The following is a 24,881-nucleotide window of genomic DNA, read 5'->3' as shown; positions in this document are numbered from 1 at the left end:
TTAAAGCTGTACATATCAGTCAATATGTTTATAGATACACAAATACTTGGCTGTGGTCAGCTTTCTACAGGAGCCTGATTGAACAGACATCAATGAACATTATGCTCACAGGAGACATGGCTTCATTCAGCTGAACGCAGTTAACTGAGGTAGATTTCTGCTTGAGAAACCAGATTCTATAGTCATGTTGGTAGGTAACCAGATGTCAAACATAGTGTTTGGAAAGACTGAAAGTAGAGATGGATTGTCAGGAAAAAAAATCATTTACATTTATTATTGAAAATAATCAATTTGGAAAAACCCCAAAACTGAAATAATGGTTTATTTCTAGGTTACTGTGTACCAACCAGCAGTAGGGTTGCTAATGCAGGCGGTGCAGCTGGTGGAGGGCAAGATGGGCATGGTGTCTGTGTTGCTGAGCTGCAGAGCGTCTCCTTTCTTCACAGCGTAGTGTCCTGTCAACAGAGTGAACTTCACCCTCTGAGGGAGACCGGCTAAAAGTGGCTCTGGAAACAAACACAACTACAGTGAGCAACACACACTTACACGCGTGATGCAATGTGGTTTATATACAATCATAAACGTGATATTGGGGGTTGTCAGAGCAGTAAAAGCACATGTCTGATGCAAGTTTTTGATTTGTCATGTTTTGGTCTACCAGCTGATTTTTTCAGCTCCTAAAACAATCTTTACAAGTGATTTCTTTTTAAGAATGTCTTCCTGTCAAGAGACAGGCCGGCTTAAGTTTAATCCATGGTCTAACAAACCGTGACACCGAGTAAACACCCCCCCCCTCGATAGATCAAGTTTTCCGACTGCTAGCTTATGTAGTTTTAGCAACCTCAGAAAAGACCGCACGACTACACTGCAGTCTATGCCTCCAACCAACAGAAAGACAAAGCCACTCATAGCCACAAATAATGCTTGGAACAGCACCAAACTTCAGCAACAGTACAAGTAGGGCCCCAGCACATAGTTCGAGGCATCAAATATCTGCTGCACTCAATTGACTCGTCAGGGCTTCCCCACAACGAGCAACTGCTGGAGGAGAGTGGTGAGTTGTTTTCTCTTTTCAATAGAAATATGGCCTTGAACTACGTATGTGCTGGGACCTTATTTGTACTGTTGCTGAAGTTTGGTGCTGTTCTGAGCATTATTTGTGGTTATGAGTGGCTTTTTGATGGCGGTTTCTTGGTGGAGGCACAGGCTGCAGTGTATTGTTATCGTGCGTTCTTTTCTGAGTTAGCTAAAACTACATAAGCTAGCAGTCGGAAAAATTGATCTCTCGAGGGGGGGTCTTACTCAGCGTCACAGTGTGTTAGACCATGGATTAAACTTACACTGGAATATCCCTTTAAGTATAAACGTGTGTTATTTTAGTGTTTCATGAAGTGAAGCAAACAAACTTGCAACTGATACTAGGACCTCTGATTTGATGCATTCCTGTCACCCAAAATATAAAAGATTCAGACCTGAGGAAGGCTCCACGGTGAGCTGTGGCTCCTGAGAATAGACTTCATACTGGACTGATGGGTAGATATGAGGCAGCACAAACTGCACCCGACCCACTGTTGCATACAACTGACGCAATGTGTAAGTACCTGGTTGTCCACTCTATAGAGACAAACAGAGAAAAGATGAGCGTGATATGGCATTAAATTTAGAGAATATGTATTATGAAACAGATAAGCAAAGGTTGAGAGAAAAAGAAAGGATGAAAAGTTAACATACAAACATACATTTCCAACTTCCGTCTGAATGTCAAACACTAAAGCTAGGTAACCCTCTCTGTGGGTCACATTTTTGTTATGTAATTTGAAGAAGCAAAAAAGTGTCTCTTACAGGAGCTGTGAATATGATGTTGTTATTCCCAGGCTGTAATGTTACATCCTGCACTTTCAGCATCTGTCCTCCTTCCTTTATGGCAACAGCAGGAGGGCTGACACAGTTGACTGTATCCAGTGGTGAGTTGCTGTCATGGCGGCGCATGACCAGATGAGTGTTTTTACACACCACTCCAGCAGAATTGAGAGAATTGTCTGAAGGACTCCTGTCCTGAATCTCATCCAGCTCTAAAGGAGGACCAGCAGCTGAGAATGGGGGGGCTTCTGAGGGATCAGCCTGGAGAAACTCTACTGTCCCTGGGTTTGTTTGTCTCTGAGCTACCTTAGACCTTCCATTAGTCCCTCCACGCTCCAGGTCAAAGTGAATGCTGGCAGTTAGTTGCTGTATGCGCACTGACACAGGCATCAAACATCGTAGAGTGAGTTCTACCTGCAGGACAGCTCCAGAGTGCACTGAGGCTGTGGCCGGACAGAACTGTAGCCGCGTGAGCTGCGTGAAAACACCCATACCGAGAGTCACTCTGTGAGCTGAGGAGGAAGAAAACATTGTGGTGTTAATGAAGTACAGACTACTGCTGATGGGTACAGCTAATTAATGACTATGTTATTTAAAATGCACTATGAGGTGCGCTGATGTAAGGAAAAATGGACAAAGTTGGAGAATACCCCAACATAAAGTTGAGTGATGTTTTCCTCCAACATTTTAATATTGAGACACTTTAAGTGCATAAAGACTGTTATGGGATGTGGGCAACTGCTATAGCAGTGTTTCTCAACAGGATGGTACTGCCCCCCAGGAGACATTAAGATAATGTCAGAGGGCTTTGGAAGAAACACTTTTGAAAGGTGAAATTAACGGGTGTTTGCAAGTTTAAACAAGGAATTCACAACGACTTTAAATTTGCACTCCAATTGTTTCATGCAAGAATGTGGTCTGCAATATTATAAAGGATAACTGTTTTGTTTCATAGCAAAATGACTCAGTGCAAATGCTGAAGGCATTTTTCTTTTTATTATTCCTGCTTCCATACGTTTTTTCTTTTTTCTACTTTTTACACTTTTGGAAATATTCAGCGTTTTATGCAAAATTTTACCCATTCATCCATATGGGGATTTTTTCAAATGTCATTGTGATATAACTTCAGCTTAGTTCAGCTATTGAAATTGTTCAGCTATTAAAATGTTCAGATTTTTAAGCTCTTTCAGCCTTGTGCTTTTCAGCTTTTCAACTTTTTTAGAAAGTCAGCTTTTTCTAAAAAAAAAAAAAAAAAAAAATTAACATTGACGCAAATGGGAAAAGCTTCAAATCCTCTTCAACAATCCTCGACTTTCAACCTCTTCTTCTCCCTTATGCTTTGAGCTAGAGACGGCATTCCACCTTTAAAAAGGTCACATAACCTTTAACTATTCAGTTTTTAAAAATACTGTACAGTTTTGAAATAATCTCAGTTTTAGTTTGAAGGACTTTTAGCCCATCTTCTGAGTTTATAATGGTTGTGTATTGCGTCGGCTAGAGTGCATGACATCATCGCTAGAGTGGAAAGCAGCTGGAGCCGCTCAAGAAAAAAAATCTCTTTAGCTTGATTTAGATCCCAAACCTTTTACTCAACATAGACAATGTATACATAGAAATGTAGGAAATCTTGTTGGCTTTCAGATGATGGTATCATTTCAGATGTACGACTTACAGTTTTGGATGGGGAAGCCATGAAGTGACAAGAACCCAAGCAGCTGGCCCATAAGCCAGAATGTTAATTTTGTGCCCAAATTTCTGGAGGATACAGACGGTACCTGATTTGTCTCTCGCATTTCTGCCATCATTACTCATTTTCTTTCCAGAAATAAAAATGATATGACCAAGTTCAGCCATGTCTCCTCTCACTCACCATATAGATATTTTGGCCATAACCATTACAGTTTTTTCTAAAATGGCAGGGGTTTGGGAGGCATTTTCCCATTCATTCTTATGGGGACATTTTGTCTCTGCCACTTCTCCAGCGTGTGTAGTGCGTGAGCTAGAGTGTGTGACACCATCACTTGACTGGAGAGCAGCTGGAACACTGGAGAAAGACTTCTCTTCAGCTGAATTTGGATCCCACATCTTTTACTTTACATAGACGATGCAGCCATTTTAAGTTCTTTTTGCCTTTAACTTTCCACCTTCTCAGTCTTTTTTCACCTTTTTAAGCTCTTTCAGTCCTCTTCTCTACACCTTTTTAGTCTTTTCAGATATTCATCTTTCTGCCTTTTCAACTCTTTCAAACATTCTGCTTCATGTTCAGCTATGAAAACTCTTTCAACCCTCAATTTTTTTACGCTTAAACACACTGATCTCTTTGGCCTCGCTCCCAGCCTTCTGCAGCTCTTGTTGGGGTCACTCATCACTATCAAAGTGTCTGTGGACTTGTTAGGTAGCGTGGGCAGGCAGGCTGCCCTGCTGCTGTTCCACCACCTGATCTGTCCACTAACCAGCCCGGAGACACTGCAGCTGCAATAGTCAGTTGTGATTCTGTGTTTACCAGGGCAACTTTGGCTCACAGTCTCCTGCATCAGTTCCAACGGTACATATTTGTTTTAAACAACGAGAAAAACACAAGCACTGCCCATTAGTAGCAGATGACCACTGAACATACAGAAATAATAACATGTCAGTTATGCTGACAGAGATTTTTGTGGACCTTGTAGTTTACTGGACAAGAGTAAGGAGATCAGTGGGACCTATGCCAATGGCTGATTGCCTGTTCTTGGCTATCCCCTCCTGTGTTCACATCCCCAGAGTGACCTTGTAGACCGATGTACATCTAGAGAGAGGGGGGAGTCCAGTGGTCTCCAATGAATTTACTATTCAATCAAACAGAAGAGACAATAATGGGTTGTCTAGCTAATATTTCCTATCTGTATGTTCAGTGGCTGTCTGGTGTTTTTGAGTTGTTCGAGTGTTTACCTTGTCGTTGTTTAAAGAAAACAGCCAGTAGTGCAGCTGATGTAGTGGACTCTGAGACATAGGTCCCTGGTAAACACACCACCATGAATGGCTGTCGTTGTTGCATTGTCTCGGGCTCATTAGGTAGAGCGGACAGGCCTGTTGGCGAAGCAGCAGCAACAGGAGTATCCGAAGACAAGGAGAAAGGCTGAAGAGGTTGGCATGTTTACCCACAACATTAATCATCAACAAATGGGGTAAACAATTTGCCAAGATTTTATTTGATATGGACCCTGGTTAACCAGGGTTTCTGCTGGTTTGAACAATTCAAATTTAAAACCTTTTTAAGAGAACTTTGAACTAAACTTAAAACCTACATGAAGTAGAAAAAATTAAGGAAAACTGCAAGTTTAGTTTTAATTAGTCTAACAAGTGATTAAGTAGTTTTAGTTTATCTGGGAATTTAATTCAATTATCTAAAAAAATTATCGAAAATGGTTTGAATGTCGCCTGACTGTGAGATGGCAGAGGTGGTGCAGAGTTCGGGTCGAGCAGAACTGGATGAACTTTAGACAGGAACTGGTGACAAATCCGTGCAAAAGAGTGTTGTAGCATGAGTTCACTGGAGACTTTTAGAAGCTAACTGGTGTTTTTCCAATTTTGTGTGTGACACCAGAGCTTTCACGCCAAGTGCCCAATTTGAGAGTCCTCTTGCGCTTCAAATTCACAACAAATATACACAAAAAAAAGGCGACGATGGAAGCGGTAAATGAGCATACATATTTAAGACCTATCTTGATGTAATTTAAGACCTATATGCAAAATGTGGACGTATTTAAGACTTTTTAAGACTTAAATTTGACACTGTCAAATTTTAGACTTTTAGACCCCGAATTGTAACATTTGATTCAAACACTGGTAATGTAACAAGAAGCATGCAAGTATTGTTAGTGTTGTTGCAGCCTGTTGTTCAATTGACTTCACACTCTGCTTTAGAACAGTGGGACAAACAACAGACAAATATTGGTCAATTATTCAGTGAGGTTACACTAGAAATAGTGCACATGGTGTCCCTCCGTTATAGTTTTTTGCTTGTACCTGTTATTATCACTTACATGGGTCTCCAGACTTGTTGGCAAAGGTCAGAATTTCTTGACAAAAGTGCTTCCTCTCCTCCATCGTCAGGTTCACATCACCAGCCAACAAGGCACTGGTCTGCAAGTAGCTGTGGTGGCTTGTAAAGGAAACCAAACACTAGTGCATGGGTACTGGTCAACACAGGAACCATGTGTTAACTTTCGGACGTCTGAGCCTGTGAGATGAGATTTTATCTCTGGCCAACCTATTCAAACCTTGACTGGAAAGATGCTGGGCCAAGCTTAAAAATATTTACGATTACAGCATTTCTTCTCTAATGTACAGCTCTATAAAAAAGTATATACAAGCCTTAACTATTTGAACAGCTTTGTATGACACAAAACTATTTTAAATACAATTTTAATAATTGTCTTAAATTGATGTATTGGGTTCTATGACACTTTGATAAAAAAAAGCTTAAGTTTTAGGAAGTTAATAAATCAAAATAAGAATTTACATAGGGTGCAGTACTGTTTAATGGATTTAATATTGCAAATTTGAGTAACTGTTTATCAAACAACATCAAAACCATCCCACTAAATTAGCTTTTGAGCATACAGGTCTAGTGGCATGCACAGACTTTTTGAAGGGCAGGGGCAAAAATACAGCGCATTGTTGTATATATAGGGCACTTGAGCTTGCCATCCAAGAACGCAGTTTAGTGTGTTTTGCCAACAAAGAGGGCCCTTTAGCCCCCCCCCCCCCCCGTGCACTGTAAAGGTCTAATTTGCACAATTTGAGCGAAACACAGTGAGAGCACTTTACTCAAAACCCGCTAAGCAAAGTCATGACTATTCTCTGTTTTGGCACCTCAGTGGTGGAACGATTTCTGACAATTGTCAGGACAGCAGAATCACACGCCATCTTCCTCAAAAGACTCGAGACTTATTTGGTCAGACTTCACCTCGACCCAGCATAGCCCTTTGGACAAAAGCTAAATGCCCTAAATTTAAATGTAAATGCAAAGCAATACTGTCGACATATGTGCTGTAGTTGACGTTTTTGACTGGATACTCATCAGTTCTGCCCAGCAGTTTCTGACACTCAGCAATCTGTCTCCTGGTGTGAGTGACAGGGAGGCTCCATCCTTCTGACACATATGACTTCAGAGCTTCCTGTAAGAAGGTTTCTGCCCGCCCAGGGTCCCCCTTTCTCCTAACAAACACACAAATACATCACGTGTTTACATCTGTGGAAACAGAGGTTAGGAACAGAACACATGCTTGTCTACAAATCTTTTAAATGTTACTCAAATTTAATGACCAGAGTAAGTTCTCTATGCAGAGAATGTAGATGCAGATGCAGATAGAGATGGTTTCAGGTGACATCTGAGACTGGCCAATAACAAAAGCCCAGTGTCTAAATAGGGGAGGCTGTAGCCCAGGAGGTAGAGCGGGTTGTCTAGTGTTTGCTTCTAAATTGCTCTTGATGTTCAGTTGGCCTCTGCCATCAGTCAATGAATGTGTGAATGGGTGAATGTGGCAAGTCTTGTAAAGAGTTTTGAGTGGTCAGAACTCTGGAAAAGCACTACAGAAATGCACGTCCATTTACATTAATCATAAAAACTAGGCTTGGGCAATATTCAAAATAATATATTACTATATTATTCCTATATTACTCCTGCCCAAATATAGTGATATTTAATATAAAATAATATATAATATCTAATATTGGCCAAAGCCTAATAAACAGTGCAAATATAAACAAGTAACAGTGTCATTAGTTGGATCACAGAGAGAGATGGGGTGTTTTTCTGCTGCACTTCTATGTCTTTATATTTATTTTCAAAACCCTATGTTACGGCCCCTTGGGCCTCTCGTCCATATTCTTCTGTAATGTATTTATCTCTGTTCTCGCATCTTGTAGGCCTGATCCTGTGTGCTCCTGAGTGGGGATGTGCCAGCACGGGCGGCGTCTCTAAGCCAAGGGAGTCTAAAAGGGGTCTGACCTTTGAGAGGAGCGGCAGAAACTTTGCTTTGTCTATTTGTTCTGTTTGATGTGGAGATTATTCCGATTTCGTTAGGTTTGTTTGACTTAATTAAAACAATAGATGTGAATTGGATGCAAAGTCTCTCCGCCAGTTTCTTTGGACGAGCCCCCATTTGTTACCGGCTCAAGTAACAAACAGTTTGTCTGCCTTTACGCATGCACCTGTGTCTGGCCTACCTGCGCCTTTTGTTCTCGGTGCAGCAGGCCGCAGCAAGAGGCGCACCTTTGTCATTCACTAGGCCTAAAACAAAAAATCAAGGCCTGATTGCTTCATCGGAGGAAATGAAATGATCTGCTGTTTAAGTATCTGAAATAATAATTAAGATTCACAAGCGGAAAGCGTGTGTAGACGCCTTGAATGCTTGTTGATTTATTTACACTTTGTATTATTTGTTAGTTATGCATGTTCGCCTCTGTTCTCTTTTTCCAACAGCTACAGGAAAAGTGTTATTTGGAGTAAGGAGCGAAGCGCAATCTTGTGCACCGGAACGTTGGACAGTGAGGTGGTGAGTTCAGCAGCACGTTTGCCAGGCCTTTTACCTTTCCTTTTTAGCTTACTTAGTTGCGTGTTTTGGGGTGTGTGGTTTATTATTTTTGAACAGTTCTGTGTGGCTAGAGCAGTTGTCTCGGGGGCGCTCCGAGGCATTGGTGGAATCGCAAGTTTGTGGTTGTTTTGCCATACCTGCGGGCTTAGTGCTTAACTCATCCCACCACCGGCTTGTTAGAAGCTTTGTGTATAGTTACGTGGGTTATTTTGTTTTGCCTAAGGAAGTTGGTCATTGGTCGTGGCTTGTATTATTGCTTGACTTCCCAGGTTAGTTTTCTGCTCTGACTTTGGGGTAAATTGTCTCATACACTGTTTTGTTCAATAATGAAATGCATGCAGCTGAATAAATGATGCCATCACCTGTGGAAAAGTGTGTGGAGGAACCTTCCAGAGCTGTGTTTGATGTATTGACCAAAGACCAGTTGATACAACTGGCTGATCATTACAAATTGAAATCCCATCTACACGTCTTAAAGGTGATGTTAAAAAGACTGTGAAGTCGGCTTTATGTGATAGGAGTTTGATTGAGGTGTCCGATTATGCATCAGAGGAGGATGACAAGGTGCCTTCCATTTTGGACAAGGAGGAAAATCCCCTGTCTACTACACCTGCTGGAAGCTTGTCTTTTGCAGAGCAAAAAGAGTTACTTCGTATTCAGTTAGAGAATGGCAAACTTTTACATCAAATGCAGCTAGATAGGCTTCGGCTTAATGAAGAGAATTAACATGCTCGCCGAGCATTGGAGAAGCAAAAGCTTGAGACTGAGGCACAGTGTTTGGACAGGGGAAAATGCATACACCTGGTGGAATAGAGGATAATAAGGAAATCGTCGCTAGTTTACGCTCGATTCCTCCGTTTAATGACAAGAACGTTGATACGTTTTTTTTTTTGAGAGACTGGCTGATGCGCAGGGCTAGCCTACTTCACGCCATGCACTTACGCTTCAATGCGTCCTTAAGGGGAGAGTGCAGCGGGCTTTCTCTGCTCTGAGTTTTATTGACAGTATGAAACTGTAAAAGCTTCGGTCTTAAAAGCATACAAGTTGATTCCAGAGGTGTCAACATTTCAGGAACATGAGAAAACAGACGGATCAATCCAATGTGGAGTTTGCGAGGGATTTATGCTTGCAGTGCCAATGATGGTGCGTGGCCGCTAATGTCAAAACTTATGACACTTTCATGGATCTAATTGTTCTCGAGCAATTTAAGAGCACCTTGCCAGAGTGTTTGGTGATATATGAAACAAGAAACATATAGAAACAAGCTAAGGATGAGGCTGAGGCTGCGGTTTTGGTAGATGAGTATCAGTTGACTCACAGGGCTTACGTGCGCTCATCAGAGGGACAAAAAGGTGGTGTCTCTTTTGGCAGAGATAAGAGTCTGAGGGTTAATACGCCTCAACCTCCTGGAGATAGTTTGATTGGTAAATCTGACGCAGAAAACTACTATTACTGTCATGGGAAGGGTCATTGGAAAGGGAGCTGTCCAGTGCTGAAATCTAAGTCCAAGCCCCGTTTTTTCCTATGTGAAGCCTGACATGTTGGCAGCATCACCTGTTAAGTTGGATGTTAATTCACATCCAGTGGGGCTGATTTCTGATTACTCTCCATTCACTTTACATTGTTTTGTTTCCTTGTTTGACAGTGTGGAAAAAATTCCTGTAAAAATCCTGCGTGATACAGGGGCATCAGAATCTTTCATTTTGGACTCTGTTCTGCCGTTTTCATCCTCTTCAAGTTCAGGCAGGTCTCTTTTAGCTAAGGGAATTGATCTAACTACCTTTGAAATCCCTTTACACAAAATCATGCTGTACTCGGAGTTAGTTGAGGGGCAGGTTGAGTTGGGAGTACGTCCTGCCCTCCCTGTGGACTCAGTGATTTTGGGGGAATAACTATGCAGGTGGACATGTTTGGCCGAATAAATCTGAGCCAGTAGTGTTGTCCTCTCCTCAGAGAGATGAAACGGGTGATTGTTCCAAGCAGTTCCCTGATGTGTTTGCAGCTTGTGCAGTGACCCACTCGGCGACACATGCAGCTGCAGAATCCAAGCAGGCCAAGGTGGCTGCAGAGAAATCTAGGTTTGCCTTACCCGATTTTCCTTTGAATCTGTCCTATGAAGACCTGGTTGAGGAGCAGCATGCAGATCAGTCCCTGTGTTTATTGTTTTGACCGTGCTGTCCTTGCTGACACCTTTGAGAGCTTGGCTCATGGGTACTCTGTCCACAATGGGCTGCTTGTGAGAAAATGGACACCTTCCACTGACACTTCGGTGGGGGAACCCTGGTTACAAATGGTGGTGCCTGCCACGGCTAAAGAGGCAGTGATGAAGACCGCTCATGACATGTTGGGGCATTCAGGGGTGAGAGAGGCATGTGACCGCATTATGCATCATTTCTATCGGCCAAGATTAAGGAGAGATGTCGCGGCGTACATAAAAACATGCCACATCTGCCAGATGACTGGTAAACCTAATCAGGTCATCAAGCCTGTGCCTCTGCAGCTGATACCAGTGGAGGCTGGTCCCTTTGACCATTTACAGTTAGACTGAGTTGGGCAGTTGCCTACTTCTACAAGTGGTTCTAGGTATTTGTTGACCATCATGTGCCAGGTGACACGTTACCCTGTTGCCTATCCACTACGTTCCATCACCACCAGGTCCATTGAAAAGGCTCTGTCCCAGTTCATCTCCATTTTTGGTATACTAAAGGTTGTTCAGACTGACCGCGGATCCAATTTTATGTCTTGTGTATTTTCTCAGGTTCTGAATCAACTTCATATTAAGCATCATAAAGCCTCCGCGTACCATCCTCAGAGCCAAGGAGCCCTTGAGAGTCTCCACCAGACGTTAAAGTCTCTCCTTTGTGCTTACTGCATAGAGTTGGGACGGAGCTGGGAGGACGTATTACCTTGGTTGCTCCTTGCTTCAAGGGGGGTGGTACAAGAAAGCACAGGGTTAAGCCCGAATGATCTAGTCTTTGGCCATTCGGTGCGTGGTCCCTTGGCTCTACTGAAGGATGGTGCAGGCCTTCAGGAGCCACCAAAACCTTTGTGTGACTACGTTAATGGTTTTAAAAGTCGTCTTTATGAGGCAGTTCGGTTGGCCCCTATAAATTCGTCTGTCACTCAGTCTAAGATGAAGCAGTGCTATGATCAGAAAGCTCAGGGCCATGTGTTTGCATTGGGTGATAAGGTGCTGGCTCTTCTGCCAGTTACCTCCTCACCGTTTCATGCCAAGTTTGCTGGTCTATACACTGTGATCAAGAAGGTGTGAGATATTAATTATATGATTGCCACTCTTGACAGGAGAAAAAGCTCCCAATTGTGTCACGTGAACCTGCTTAAGCCATATCATAAACGTTCTGATACACCTAAAAGGGGCACGGTCGCACAGCCTGTTGCCTTAAGTGATAGACTAGCTTCTCCTGTTGTTCTCCTGCGTGCACGCCTTAATTCTGAGACTTTGAAGCAACTTCCACAGTTGTTACAGCACTTGTCTGAGGACAAGCGTGCTGAGTTGATTAATTTGATTAATGAATTTCCCATGCTGTTTTCAGATACTCCCACTCAGACCCATTTGTTGCAACGCGACATAGATGCTGGTGATGTTTCCCCAGTCAGACAGTGGTTTTTATCATGTTTCTCAGGAAAAACGTAAACAAAATCCGAACCAGTGATTAATGCGCTGGGCTCTGTTTCTACAGCCGTTCAACATAGAGATACGTCACATTAAGGCTCGGACAATGTGATAGCAGATGCTTTGTCCCGTGCACCAACCGATTAAAATTTCATGTTTGTTACCCCATGCTTCCATCTCTGTCTTCTTTGTTGTCCAGAGCCCGGATAACAGATGTTAAGACAGCTGGGAAGTGATTTTGGGGTATAGAGGGTAAATTGTTGTATAAATGGGACTTTTTTGTGTGTGTAAATTTTGTGCCCCTGTAATCACTTTGTTGCCCACTAAGCACATTTGGTGACCTTGGTGAATGTGTTGTAAAGAAAGTGGTGATTTTTGGTTAATAATAGTTGCCGTAACACCTATCACACCCATTGTACCATATTTGTGTTTTTATTTTTTTTGCCCAATAGAATTCTACTCAGCAGTGTTTCAAGCAGTGACTAATTGGCAGTTCTGCAATACTTATGTGTATGTGCAGGGAACAGTTGCAACAGTTCATGGATCTTGCAGACTTTCCTTACATGTAGAATTCAGCCAGGCTTTTTCCCACCAGTCTGGCAGACCTCAGCCGACCGATGGCCCTGTACATCTCCATAGCAGCATGAGAGAGTTCCTGATGTAAGTGTGGCCAACAAGGTGGTGTTGATGTAGGAATAGGGTGAGAATGTAGAAGAGAGGAAAAGATCATCAACTGAACTGTTTCTACTGAGGTTTTATGATAAAACATGAGAAAAAAATCTGTTAACTTACTGATATGCCAACTATTGATACAGTTAGCAACACAAGAAACTGACTTACGAGATAGTGTCTTTCAAAAGCTTCCACAGACGACAAGGCTTCTTTCAGCTTTTTGTAAGGGCTCTGTAAACTGTTGACTGAGGAGAAAAACAGATGACAAGTAAGACAAGACACAGATAATTAATGTCTTTCAAATTAGTCAGCCGATTCAAAATTGAGGTGTAGTGAATCCATCTATGTCAAAGTGGAACAACCGTGTTTGAACAGAGGAGGTGGCCTAAGACATCACTTATCATCCACCAATAATGCAGTACTGAGTTCTCTCCACAAACAGTTTAACAACCATTCACACCTGAGCTCACCTATCCCTGGCAACTAGGGCTGTCACTTTTTAGTCGAAATTCGATTTGTTCAAGAGTGGGGGGAAAAGTTCTTATTTGAATGTAATGACCTGTTCGAATTCAAAATGTACGAAACAAATAAGCGCAACAGACTGAAGTAGTTTGCCTTCCAATAGAGGGCGCTCTAAAACTTCACTATCAGTCTGACCTACTGCACGCTATATTGACCCTTGACCTATCAATTCAGCTAGTAATATTATGTTGTTTGTTTACGAAAATGGAGGACACTTGCGAGCAAAGCCGCCCTGAGCAGACAATCATGACACCAAAGCATCTGAGAAGTAGTGTATGGAAGTATTTTGTACAAAGACTCTGAAACTCAAAAGCTCACACGTGTCCTTACCGACTCTGTCAGGTCACAGTAACACAGAGTTTAAAAGCCTGGAAACTCTCCCCAGTTAGTTAGAACTGAAGAAGCCTCTCAGATGAAAGGTGAAACATCTTCAAGAAACTGTCCAGTTGCCTATGATGCAACAAGATTTGAGTCTCACCAGTCTCAGGCCTCTCATCCCCCAGTCCAGCCAGCAGATCCACAGTCCTGTTAAGGTCCTCAGATGTGGGTCCCTTCTCTGACACCAGGCCGCAGTGTTCCCCAAGAGATTTCAGCTGAAGAAATGAGACAAGATCAAGAATAAAGAATTTGATCTGAAAACACTTTTATTATGAGAAAACTACAGTTAGATTCCTGCGACAAAAGAAAAAAAACAGCAACAAAAAAATCCTCACACCAATCATCAACGTCATACTTATGAAGAACTAACTACATGGAAGTAACACAAGTGATATGAGCTAAAGTTAAGTGAGTATTTTTGGTTACCTTGTCTGTGGCATAAGCCCACAGGCCGACAGTGTGGGAGCAGTTTGCAGCTAGCTGGGCCTGATCACAGCAGCCCTCAATCCTGTGCAGAACCTCCAAGCAGCTGAGAAACACCCAGCAGTCAAGCGCCCCTTCCAGAACAGTCACCTGAATAAAACAACATACACCATTATAAAGAGGAAACACATTTAGTTTATTTAGGTTTTAAATGTAGGTTTGTTGTCCAAACATTACAGTCTGGCTTATGATGATTCTCATTTAACTGGGTGACTCCTGTCCTCTGGTAAGATGTAAACATTCATGAGATAAATACTTGTCAATCATGTTTCCTAAGAGATTAAATTATGTAATCAATTATGTGAGAGACAATTTTTGATGAAGAGGAGGGCATTCTTCAATCAAAACTGACCCATTAAACTTTGCTTTATCCATAATTGGCTATGCAGGAAAAATATGTACATGAAAGAAAGGGTACAGTAGAAGTTGGTTTACCTCCAGCAGCCGTAGCTCCTGGACACAGTTGTGCAGCAGCTCCAGGGCTCTCTGGGTGACCTCCCAGGGCCTTTGGAGGAAGATGAGTAAGGTGCACTGGCGGGAGAACAAGTAGCTTCTCAGATCTAATAGGCTGGCCTCCCCACGCTGGATCCCATCCCTCTTCTCCATGTCTATAGGCCGCCGAAGCAGCAAGCCATTCCAGCTGCGCACTGGGGCGCAGAATGAGCCTAGCCAGTTAGCTGTATCTGTGGTCACATATGGAACAGTCAGCCCAGAATCAAAAGTAAATGGTACTTTAATCCTGGAAAGAGAAATGTTTATTTTCCTCGAGAGGAACTGCACATACTGAAACCAATTATAGTTCTAAACGATGATTACTTACCTCCAGCTCCAAAGTTAAGGACGTATTGGGTAAAAAGAGCATCTAGTTCATCATACTGGACCAAGGCATCTTCGAACTGTTGCAGCATCTCAAAAACAAATGCCAGCTCCTCCTGCACAATCATACACATACTCACATGTGAGACTGAACTATGTACTAATTCGAAGAGTATAATGTCTCAGTATGTGCTGTGCACAATTTACTTCTCTATAGAAGATGTACATTGCAGCATGCATGTGAATGGCAGCTGTAAACAATACTGCTATAACTTTTGTAACAGGATGACAACTTTGAAGCTCTTTTCCGATGATGGTGTTGTAAGACAGAACGCACTGACCGTGCGGACCGTGCCATACAGTAGCTTCTTCGAACTCAAGCTGCAGAAGCAGAAGATCCCTCAATTTGAGGCACCAAGTCCTGGACCAATTCTCATCTCCACAATTTTCCTCTCTCCAAGCTCAGGGCCATTTGTTCTTAACTCCTCTCACAAGTAAGGCTGTATCTTACCCAGGTTAAGCTTTTCTTCTATATGAGCAGAGTTGCAGGGCTACTATACCGCACTCATGTTTCTTGACTAGACCTGCCCAGCTCTGCTTCGGATTGGCTAGCAGTCGTTGGTCGGCCTCATACTATTGGCAGGTAGAACTACCTTTGCCAAGATGATTTGTTAAACCACCTCAATCTAAAATAATCATATGCCGGAAATCCAGCACCATGTTGGAGTACTTAAATGCTACACACTAAGACAGTGTGACTGAAGAGGCCTCTTGGACGAGAGGTGAAACGTCTTCAAGAAACTGAAACAAGTCCAGTTGCCTACGATATAGCTTTTTTTTTTGTTTTGCCACTTTCACTCCTGAAAAAAAGATTTCTCCGCAAGAGGCATTAGTGCACTGCACAAGGGGGAGGAGGGTCGCAGCTTTCACTTGCATACGGGCACAGAAATGCTGCAGACTGCCGAGCTTGTCGTTCATCTCTCATTTCCTAATCCACCTCAGGTGTGTTACACTGTTAACTATAAAACATGGGTTAAGGATTAAGAGTAACCATAAGTCTGCTGATTGTTTAGCAAAGGGCTCCAGGCCAGGACTCGAATGCAGGCTGCTGCTGAGCTAATGGGGTCGCCAACGACATGGTTTTTGATATATATTAAAGAAAAACATATATAATTATGAAGATTAGATTACAGATTATTAATCAGCATTCAAGGAACACAATCAGCCTACATTTTATTTAATCCATCGTCCATTTTAGGGACCTGGATGCACTGGATGATATGGGGGTGCTGGCCCAAAAAAGGTTGAGGATCACCATTTAATTATAGGTCATGCAGGTTTTTTAATGCCGTTTCAGTCCATTCAGATCCACTAGCAAAATTTAAGCCCACATGCTTGTTTTTTGTAGGTACCTGGACCATGAAGTATTCACAGAAGCTCCAGCCAGGCTGAGTGCGTTTCTCTCTGAGCGTACGCATGTCGTCTTCAAAGCGGCCCAGGTTCTTGGTGAAGGACATGAGAAGGAGAGTTCGCAGCTTGAGCAGCAATGAATTCCAGGATTCCTGAGACCGAGACGAATCCTTCAGAGGGTCTGACAGCACCACACACCTGCCGAAAAGGACATTGATTTTTAAAAAACTCACAGGGCGGACAATCATCACAAGTGGGTACCGATTATGTTGAATGCTGTGATATGAAAAGAGCAGCAATCAAATACTTCAAGCCTTTTTTTTTTTTTTTTTTTTTTTTTAACAGTAACTGCTGTATTACTTAAGCTTTACAACTGCTTGTTTTGTCAAATTAAAGAGGACATTTTGATTTTGGACTATTGATCAAAATATTTCAACAGAAGAAAGCTGAAACCATATAATACACTGGGCCTTTTTTTAAATCAATTATAAGATTATGAAAACAAAACTTAATTTGGGGTCAGTATACTCCAGTTCCTCTTCTACTGTGGCAACAGGAAGAACAAGGGATTGACAATGTCTTGTGAGGGAAGTCAGTCTGCTCGAAGTTCTTCATCTTCTGCCCATTTCACCCATCTCAACTCATTCATGGGGAGGATGGTCCTAACCTGTCATTCTGTTTGTTGCAAAAGTCACTCCGGATTTTGTCCACAATGGATGACCGAGGCAGGATGTTTGTCTTGTTCTTCTTCTTATTGTCGTTGGTCTCCACGACGATGATGACCCAGTCTGCTGAGCCGTGAGCCCGCAAGCTGTTCTGCCATCGCATCATGTCCTCCTTCACTGAGCCTTTATACACCTCTGTATCCTAAAGTAGAGTGACAAATATGAATTATTAAAGAAAAAAAATGATTCATCTGATTGCCTCAGTGCCCCCGGCGTTATTTTAAAACATGAAAATGATACAATCATGCTTGATGATTCTGTATTGAATTGAATAGAGGTAAAGAAAAAAAAATGCTAAATATTGCCTTTGGTTTTTATTTGTTATTTTGGAATCAGCTAAAACTCCTGTTGATGTTCATTGGTTAAGGAGGAAGCCTCCACATCAGAAGATATCAGAGAACTGAAACTATGAAAAGAATGCAGGCCAGCAAGTTTACATTGTTTGATAACTGAACTAAGTGAACTGGAGACTGCTGAATTTGGTATTTTAAATGGGGTGGATCTTTGTTGAGGCAGAATATAAAATGTCCAGCCACTTGTTACATTACAGTGTCCACTGGCAGGGAAAGGAATTGAAGCACTGGTTGTGCACAAGGTTATAAAAATCATTTCTGGTTGAGTAGTTGAATGGCACTGCATACCCAATCAGGTGAAATGGGTTTATTTAGCCCTTAACAGTTTTGCTATATTTTCTTTTAAGTATTCATCTGACTGTGCAACTGAAGGTTTGAACAGATTCTCAAATAACACTTGTACACACCAGTGGAAAACCAATGTGTTTTCAGGTAAACTGCTTGTTTGCCTCTGACTGCCCTCTCAAAGAACAACGACCAGGGTGCCACTCCACCGTCTTTACTCTACCTTACTTCCCAGCCTAATTAAGGAATTTCTGATGCTACAGTTCTTGTTCTCATGCTAAACAAGTTGGTGGAGTTGCATTTCAATCAAGTAAAATAATTTTGCTTTATTTCATATAGAAATACAGTTTTGATGAGTTGGTGTACTGTGGTTTTGCAGCTTGTTCAGGTCACAGCTCCACCACACAGCCCACCTGTCCTCATTACCTGCCATATTGTTATTCTCTATGCATGAGATTTACTGCTCCTTTGCAGAAAATTTAGGGGAGGCTGCAGCTGTAACTTAATGAAGTGCTAGAGATAAAGGAATTGAAAGCTGGATAAACTAATGCATCCTGCACCACCTATAGGCCTGTGTTTCTGCATGAATTAAGCACAAAGATTTCTTATTTCAATGAAAAGCTCATTATTTTTTGTTGTGATTTATATTTTAAACATTGAAAACCTCGAGCGAATTAAGAGTATTGTTAACTATAGCATATTTTATATATACACACACTATCAAAAAGTATGCTGTCAGTGACACGATTCAAGCAATATAAAATTCAAAAGGTTCCAGTCACTGGATAGTACCAGAGGTACAATTAGGTGGTGTTACTACTACTATTACTACTACTACTACTACTACTACTACAACAACACTTAAAGTCCAGTCCATAGGAATCGTCAATAGTCACAAGCTGATGACAGCATTTCCTCAAACCAACCAGCTGCTCAGTGAGCAGCAGCAGATTCCTGCTTCCCTTCTGGTTAGTCTCCAGACCGCTTTCCCTAAGCACCCTTGCAAAGCAGTATCAAGTTCAGTTTAGACTGGGGACAGCAGGGTCCTAGAAAGTGCAAGTAAGGCCATGTGCACAATTATACAGATACATTTGAAAATATATTCTTTTCTCCTCTCAGACACACAAAGCTGATGTTTTTCCACAGAACTGAGCTCAACAATTTCACAACTTCCATTTGAAAATGCTATTTTCTGAGTGTTGTTAAAGGTGCCATATGTAAGAATGTGGTCAAAAACGGATACTACACTCATATTCAAAATATTGTGGAGAGTCGTATCCACCTCCCCCTCCACCCCCTCCATTCCAGACTCGAGGTTGCCAGAGTGGCTGGCGTATCCTCCATCAGCAACAAGCCAGAAGCGACTATGGCGAGCTTTGAATCCTACGCTCTAAGTTCATCGTTTGTTTGCCAAGTAATCATTTATTTATTGCAATTACAGAGAGACCTACTAAACAAACTCTCTAGTCTATACTGAACAACACGGTGGTTGTGGCATAAGTGTAGTGCTCCCTAAGCTAAAGCTAAATATTGTAATTGCCTCTGCCATTGTAGCTCAGTCGTAACTGGGCAACCTGTGGTTGCTCGGCAGCTGAGACTCTGGCTGCAATGATTTGTAGATGGCAGTGAGTGGCGCCACATGCCAAAACATGATTTCAAAACATCAACATGATTTGCTGCCTACAAAAGTTTTTTTAATGCAAATATTTTGGCTGTACTGTTGTTGTCAGTTAGTTCAGAATGTTATATGAACATTATTCCTGAGTCTCTGTGACATATTAGGAAGATTTTAAGGCCAGTTGCTGTAAATTTCTTACATACTGTACCTTTAACTGACTGAAATCACATACCCTATAAATCTAACATGAGTGATATGAGTTTGCATATCTTGTATAGAGAGCGGTCTGTGACCTATTTTTCCCAAATAGGATGCACCTAAGTACTCATCTATTCTTTAAGGGTAGACAAGTAGACACTGCCTTCAAGTCTTCAAGTAAACATGTGACGTGACATGAAGCACGACATTGGGCAATGAACGGTGACAACAAATTTGTCTATAAAATAAGAGCTTTACATTGCACCCCATTGGAGTTTAAAACTGGGTTGAAACTCGCGACCATTAGTAGCTTGCTGCTACAACAACAAGCGGACACAACCAAACAGTTACAGAGAGCAAGTAGACGCTCGCATCTCCTGGATCTCAGCGGCTTTCCAGTTGCTCATCTTGATGTCTGTGGCCCAAAACAGACCGCCAATTTGCCACCTTCTGTCTAAATCCGCGGACATAGACGCAAAAAGGACGGCCAACTGGAGGCTTATTGCCCAGTATAAAACAGCTAGTGACAAATCATACACCAATTAGGGATACACAAAATACACATTCTTTTTCAACCATGTCTCTTGGAACTGACAACTAACAACATGTAGATTTTGTGCACCTGAGGGTAAAAAAGGGTTCCTTCTGTTCTATAAAAGCCTCTATTTTACAAAAGAAGCTAGTCTTTGCTGTGTTTTGCATAATTTCAAAACAAGTCTGCCTGTATCTTCATACATTCTGTTTATGCATAATGCAGCATTGAATGTTCCCAGTGATGTTAATTAATTATTGAGTGACTGAATGATTGAGGTTGTCGGGCTATGTGTGTCTGTGTGTGTATGCAAACCACTCACACAACAGTCAGTCCAGTAGATGTGGAGGAAGGGGAAGGTGAGCAGAGCCTTGTTGCCCTCCTTGGGGAGCAGCTCCTCTTTAAACTGGACAAAATTAGCTTCAAGGTGGATCATTTTTGGCGCACGGCCATACGTCCTGCACAGAGAAAAAAGTGGATCTTTACAGATTAAATTATCTTTACAATAAATATTATTTTTATTGCATTGTGACAACATATGGCTTATTACATTCAACCCCAGAAACACAGTCATACTCCTGGAACACAAACACTAACTCCTTTATCTATCACTGGATCAGCAGCTTCCTAAGAAGTTTATAAGCATTCAAAGGAATATTCCTTGCCAGGGAACCAGGCAGATCTGTCAAGCTCATTTGCTTTGACAGATGTTTTGTTTGAAGCTCCTGATATGGTACTATGCCAATCACAAACCTTTATATAACATGGGGCAAGTTTGACATGACTGACAGGAGTGATACTGGTCCATATTTACAAGACATCTAGCATCCAGTCTGCAGGCCTGTCCAGGCTCACAAAGTACGTCATGTCATGTCATTGTCCGAACCGCTTATCGCTTTCCACGGGGTTGCGGGGTGTTGCTGCTGGAGCCAATCCCAGCCTTGTCTCAGGGCGAGGGCAGGGTACTCCCTGGATAAGTCGCCAGGTCATCGCAGGGCCCTCACTAGTGAGCAATGTAGGGTTCAGTATCTCGCTCAAGGACACTTTGACATGCAGCTCAGCACTGCCCAGGCTGGGATTTGAACCAGTGACCTTCTGATCACTAGTCGACCTGCTCTACCTGCTGAGCTACAGCCGCCCCACAAAGTACGTATTTCTGATTAATAATTATTTAAAACTCTGTTATTCTGTAATTCTTGTTAAATGTTTAAAGAAACACAGTTTTGTGTACCATTTAGGTGTAATACAAGATTGTTTGTGACAAGGGGGACTTTTTTTTGCTGCTTAAAGACAAGGCAGGAATGACATCCCTTGATTGATCAGCAATTTAACAAATCTCATAGATCCCAGAATGTGACAGTAAATTTCTCAGTACAAGTACCCCTGGGGCTGGGTTCATTCACCGTTGTGGATCTCACGACAAAACAAGTGATGAACAGTGATCAAAGTATGTCACATATCAAAACTCTGACAGACATCTCTGATATCCTTCTTGGATTTCTTTGTACAAATAAATCAGAATGATAAATGGAATATCAATACAGACATCATATAAAAACAGCACAACGAATACCTTTACTTCCATGCCAGCTCTTTCAAGGTGAGACAACATCTCCTTCTCCATTTCCTCAGAGCCATCATAAAAAAGCATCCTTACATCAGACACAGCATTGCAGCAGTCTGGATTTGTCACACCTGTATTAAACTTCAGTTCATTGTGAATAAATCATCCAAACTCATGGTGTGATGATGTGAAATGTTGGCCCACCTGTACTGAAAGCGTATCCACTGGCATTAATGGGAGCCCATTAACTACATCCTCCAAAATAATCATAGACCTTACTGACATAGCAGCAACAGAAAACTAAAAGCTTGACAGTGACATTTATGATAACGTTTTCATAAAATTCATTCACCAGGACAGTACCCACCTCCTCCACTCCATTGGCTCCCTGGGAAGTTGTTGGGCCAATGAGGTATATAGAGACGTAAACAAGCTCTGGTCTCCAGCACCTGCAATGTAAGGAGCAGCATAAAGATGGTTATTAATTTGGTCAAATTAAGAATTCAAATAGCTTACGTGACAATCAAAATGTAATATCCTTCCCTTTTACACCCTCATAACAATAACTGGCTGAAAAACATACATTCCCTTGTAAGAGTTCTTCCCATTTGACAACTCAAATTTTTAGCATGATGGCACATGAAGGATAATTTCGGAAAATTAAGTTTGCACATAATAAAGCAAGGGTACAAAGGCTACAAAGAATTCTTGAAGTGAAAATCTAATAACACTGAAAATATACTCTAGGAGAACATGTAATGCAAGACAAAATGCAAGGCAGACTTTGTGTAAACATCAGAGAGTTCTCAAAATCAGTGATGTCTAAAAACAGCAGGGACTGTAAAATAATTATGGGATTGTCAAGCCCTATGGAGCTACATGATGTGTTTACTTAAACTGTGAAGTTAATTTTCTTTTTACCATGACAGAGGTTTCAGGATTGGAGTTAAGCCATCTCTTTCCACAATACACAATGTAGTCTTCCTTTCTGAATGTCTTACTTAAAAGGTTTTATCATGAACAACAGAATAAAGCCACCAACTTATTAAGTAAACAACAGAGAGTACCAGGTCAGTTCTGTCTTTTCTGTTGACTAAGCGATAAATGGCCTGCGTCCAAAAAGCTTGGAAATTTGCTCTGTATTTTATGGCTGGGCGATATGGCCCAAAAACTGAATCGCTGATTTTTGTACACCAAACTTTACGATTTGAATAGATTTTTTTTCTTCTTAAAGACAAACTACAAATGACAAAGAAATTATTAATGGAATCACTTTTATGCTTTTATTTCTGCTTTATGATTTTATTGTAAACACAATTGCCCTGCCATTTTAAACAGTGCACCTTCAAACTCACTTGAAACAAATGTGTCCCTTTATGATAAAATGCTTTTGTAAACATACATTTTACATGTCAGATTGTATGTTTTTATAAAAATGGGACAGTTTCCCCATTGGTCTGCACCTGTAAAGAGCACCCCTTAGAAACCAAGGATTGGACTAAAACACATTTGTGTCAGGTTGTCAGGCTCCAAGTTCACTTTAGTGTCAGAGTTTTGACTAATACCATCCTCTATCAAACCCGAGTGAGCAAGACTTTTTTTTTGAAACAGGCTATTATTAAATGCAGGCTTTTTCAGCATTGTACCTTCATCACTTCAAAATCATTGGGATTGATAAAGTGTGAACATTACTTTAATTAAATACTTTTTTGCAACAGGTACCTTTGGTTCATAAACACTATTTTGCATTCTCCTAATATGGGACACAATGATTAAATGATTCTGCTAATGTTGGCTGCTATATAGCGGGTGTTTGTGGGCTGCTGCGCTCCTGTGCATCGTGTAGTGAACAACAAGTGTCCCACTGAGATGCATGTGTCTGTTTGAGATGCTGAAATAAATGGGCTGGTCCGCTGTCTTTAGTTACAACAGCATTTAAAAAAACTTTGCAGTGGACTATGGTTTGTTTGAGGTCTGATGCTACAGAACTAAACTAGTGACGAGACTAGGGCTGCACGATATTAGAAAAAGCTCACATTGGATTTTTTCTTAACCCTGCGATGTGAAAAAATATATAGGAATTTTCATCAGATGACCTGAGTAGCACTTTATGTTATGCTGCACTGCTGCCATCTTGTGGACACTTAACCTGCACTGATCTTACCTCTTTTTGTCAGTGTTATGAGTATGGCTTCTGTCCATGTTTTAGAGATATTCTTATTGTTATCTTTTATTGCTTGCTTTTATTGTCTTGGGACCTGGGTACATGTCTTGTTCCATCATGTGCAAACATGAATTGAATGACAATAAAAAAAACTTTGAACCTTTTGAGCTCTCCATATTGAAATGGAACATTCTAGCTTCATAATTACATTAAGTAACTATCAATGAGTGATAAACAGGTTATTCAACGACTGAAATCTGTTTTTCATTTTGGATGACAGACAGATCTGGCCAGAGTCTGGGATAGTGACTAATATAGGGGGAAATGGAGTTACCGTTAATGTTACGCTAGCTTAAACTAATGTCAGCGCTCATCGCTTCCCTGCTCTGACGTTAAGTTATGCCAGTCCAACAATCATAACATTACATTTGGCATACATCCAACGACACCCGTTAAGCTGTCCAGAGTATTGCAGTTGGTTGCTAATGAATTCAATCAGGACCAGAAGGTCAGAGTACGCTCTCTGACGAAAGAGTCCTCTTGCATTTAGTAGTCTCTTCAGATGTCTCTCACTTATGAGAAAACCGTGTCTACTGCCAAGCACTGATTTAATGTCTTTATATTTGAGGCCAATCTCAAAATAAAACTCTATAAACCTCTCCCACGGATGTGCGCACTCCCGGTATTTGTTTGTTTTGTTTTTGGTTTCCCTGACCCGGAAATACACTGACCTAAATTAAAACATTTTTACGAGATCTCGCAATGACATTAAAACATTTTTGCGAGATCTCACAAAAGTACATGTTTTTGCTTTTTTTTCCCACCCATCAAATTTTTTTCCCCCCATGTCCCATACAGGGTTCCGTAGAAAAGGCCTTTGACAGGACTGAGTAGAAATACCTGATGGAGGTCCTGGCAAGATTTGGACTGGGCGACAGTTATCTTAAATGGTTGAATCTCTTATAAATCCAACAACCAAGATATTGACAAACAACCAAATATCCCAACCATTTAGATTACACAAATGCCACGACAAGGCTGCCCCCTGTCCCTTCTCTTATTCTTGTTAGCTATTGAGCCACTAGCCCT

The 24,881-nt window shown here is 41.5% G+C and overlaps 1 protein-coding gene across 2 annotated transcripts in view; it reads right to left on the bottom strand.

Moving 5' to 3' along the window:
- Positions 1–24,881, bottom strand: part of trappc10 (trafficking protein particle complex 10) — a 44,079-nt gene that overhangs the window by 5,824 nt on the left and 13,374 nt on the right. The window contains exons 2-16 of one of the 2 annotated variants that reach the window (XM_037109164.1): positions 21,996–22,077; positions 20,387–20,522; positions 17,021–17,220; positions 16,356–16,551; positions 14,948–15,059; positions 14,563–14,810; positions 14,071–14,217; positions 13,745–13,859; positions 12,913–12,989; positions 12,636–12,727; positions 6,919–7,059; positions 5,883–5,992; positions 1,843–2,372; positions 1,473–1,614; positions 348–506 (exon numbers count right to left, since the gene is read on the bottom strand). In XM_037109164.1, coding sequence (XP_036965059.1) covers positions 348–506; positions 1,473–1,614; positions 1,843–2,372; positions 5,883–5,992; positions 6,919–7,059; positions 12,636–12,727; positions 12,913–12,989; positions 13,745–13,859; positions 14,071–14,217; positions 14,563–14,810; positions 14,948–15,059; positions 16,356–16,551; positions 17,021–17,220; positions 20,387–20,522; positions 21,996–22,077 — 2,487 coding nt within the window. Of the gene's footprint in view, positions 1–347; positions 507–1,472; positions 1,615–1,842; positions 2,373–5,882; positions 5,993–6,918; positions 7,060–12,635; positions 12,728–12,912; positions 12,990–13,744; positions 13,860–14,070; positions 14,218–14,562; positions 14,811–14,947; positions 15,060–16,355; positions 16,552–17,020; positions 17,221–20,386; positions 20,523–21,637; positions 21,693–21,995; positions 22,078–24,881 lie in introns of those variants that run through there. The other variant, XM_037109165.1, reaches the window with a different exon arrangement.

The sequence above is a fragment of the Acanthopagrus latus genome, chromosome 9 (genome assembly GCF_904848185.1).
Source record: "Acanthopagrus latus isolate v.2019 chromosome 9, fAcaLat1.1, whole genome shotgun sequence".
Taxonomy (NCBI): Eukaryota; Metazoa; Chordata; class Actinopteri; order Spariformes; family Sparidae; genus Acanthopagrus; species Acanthopagrus latus.
This window is presented reverse-complemented; position numbering and strand designations above follow the sequence as displayed.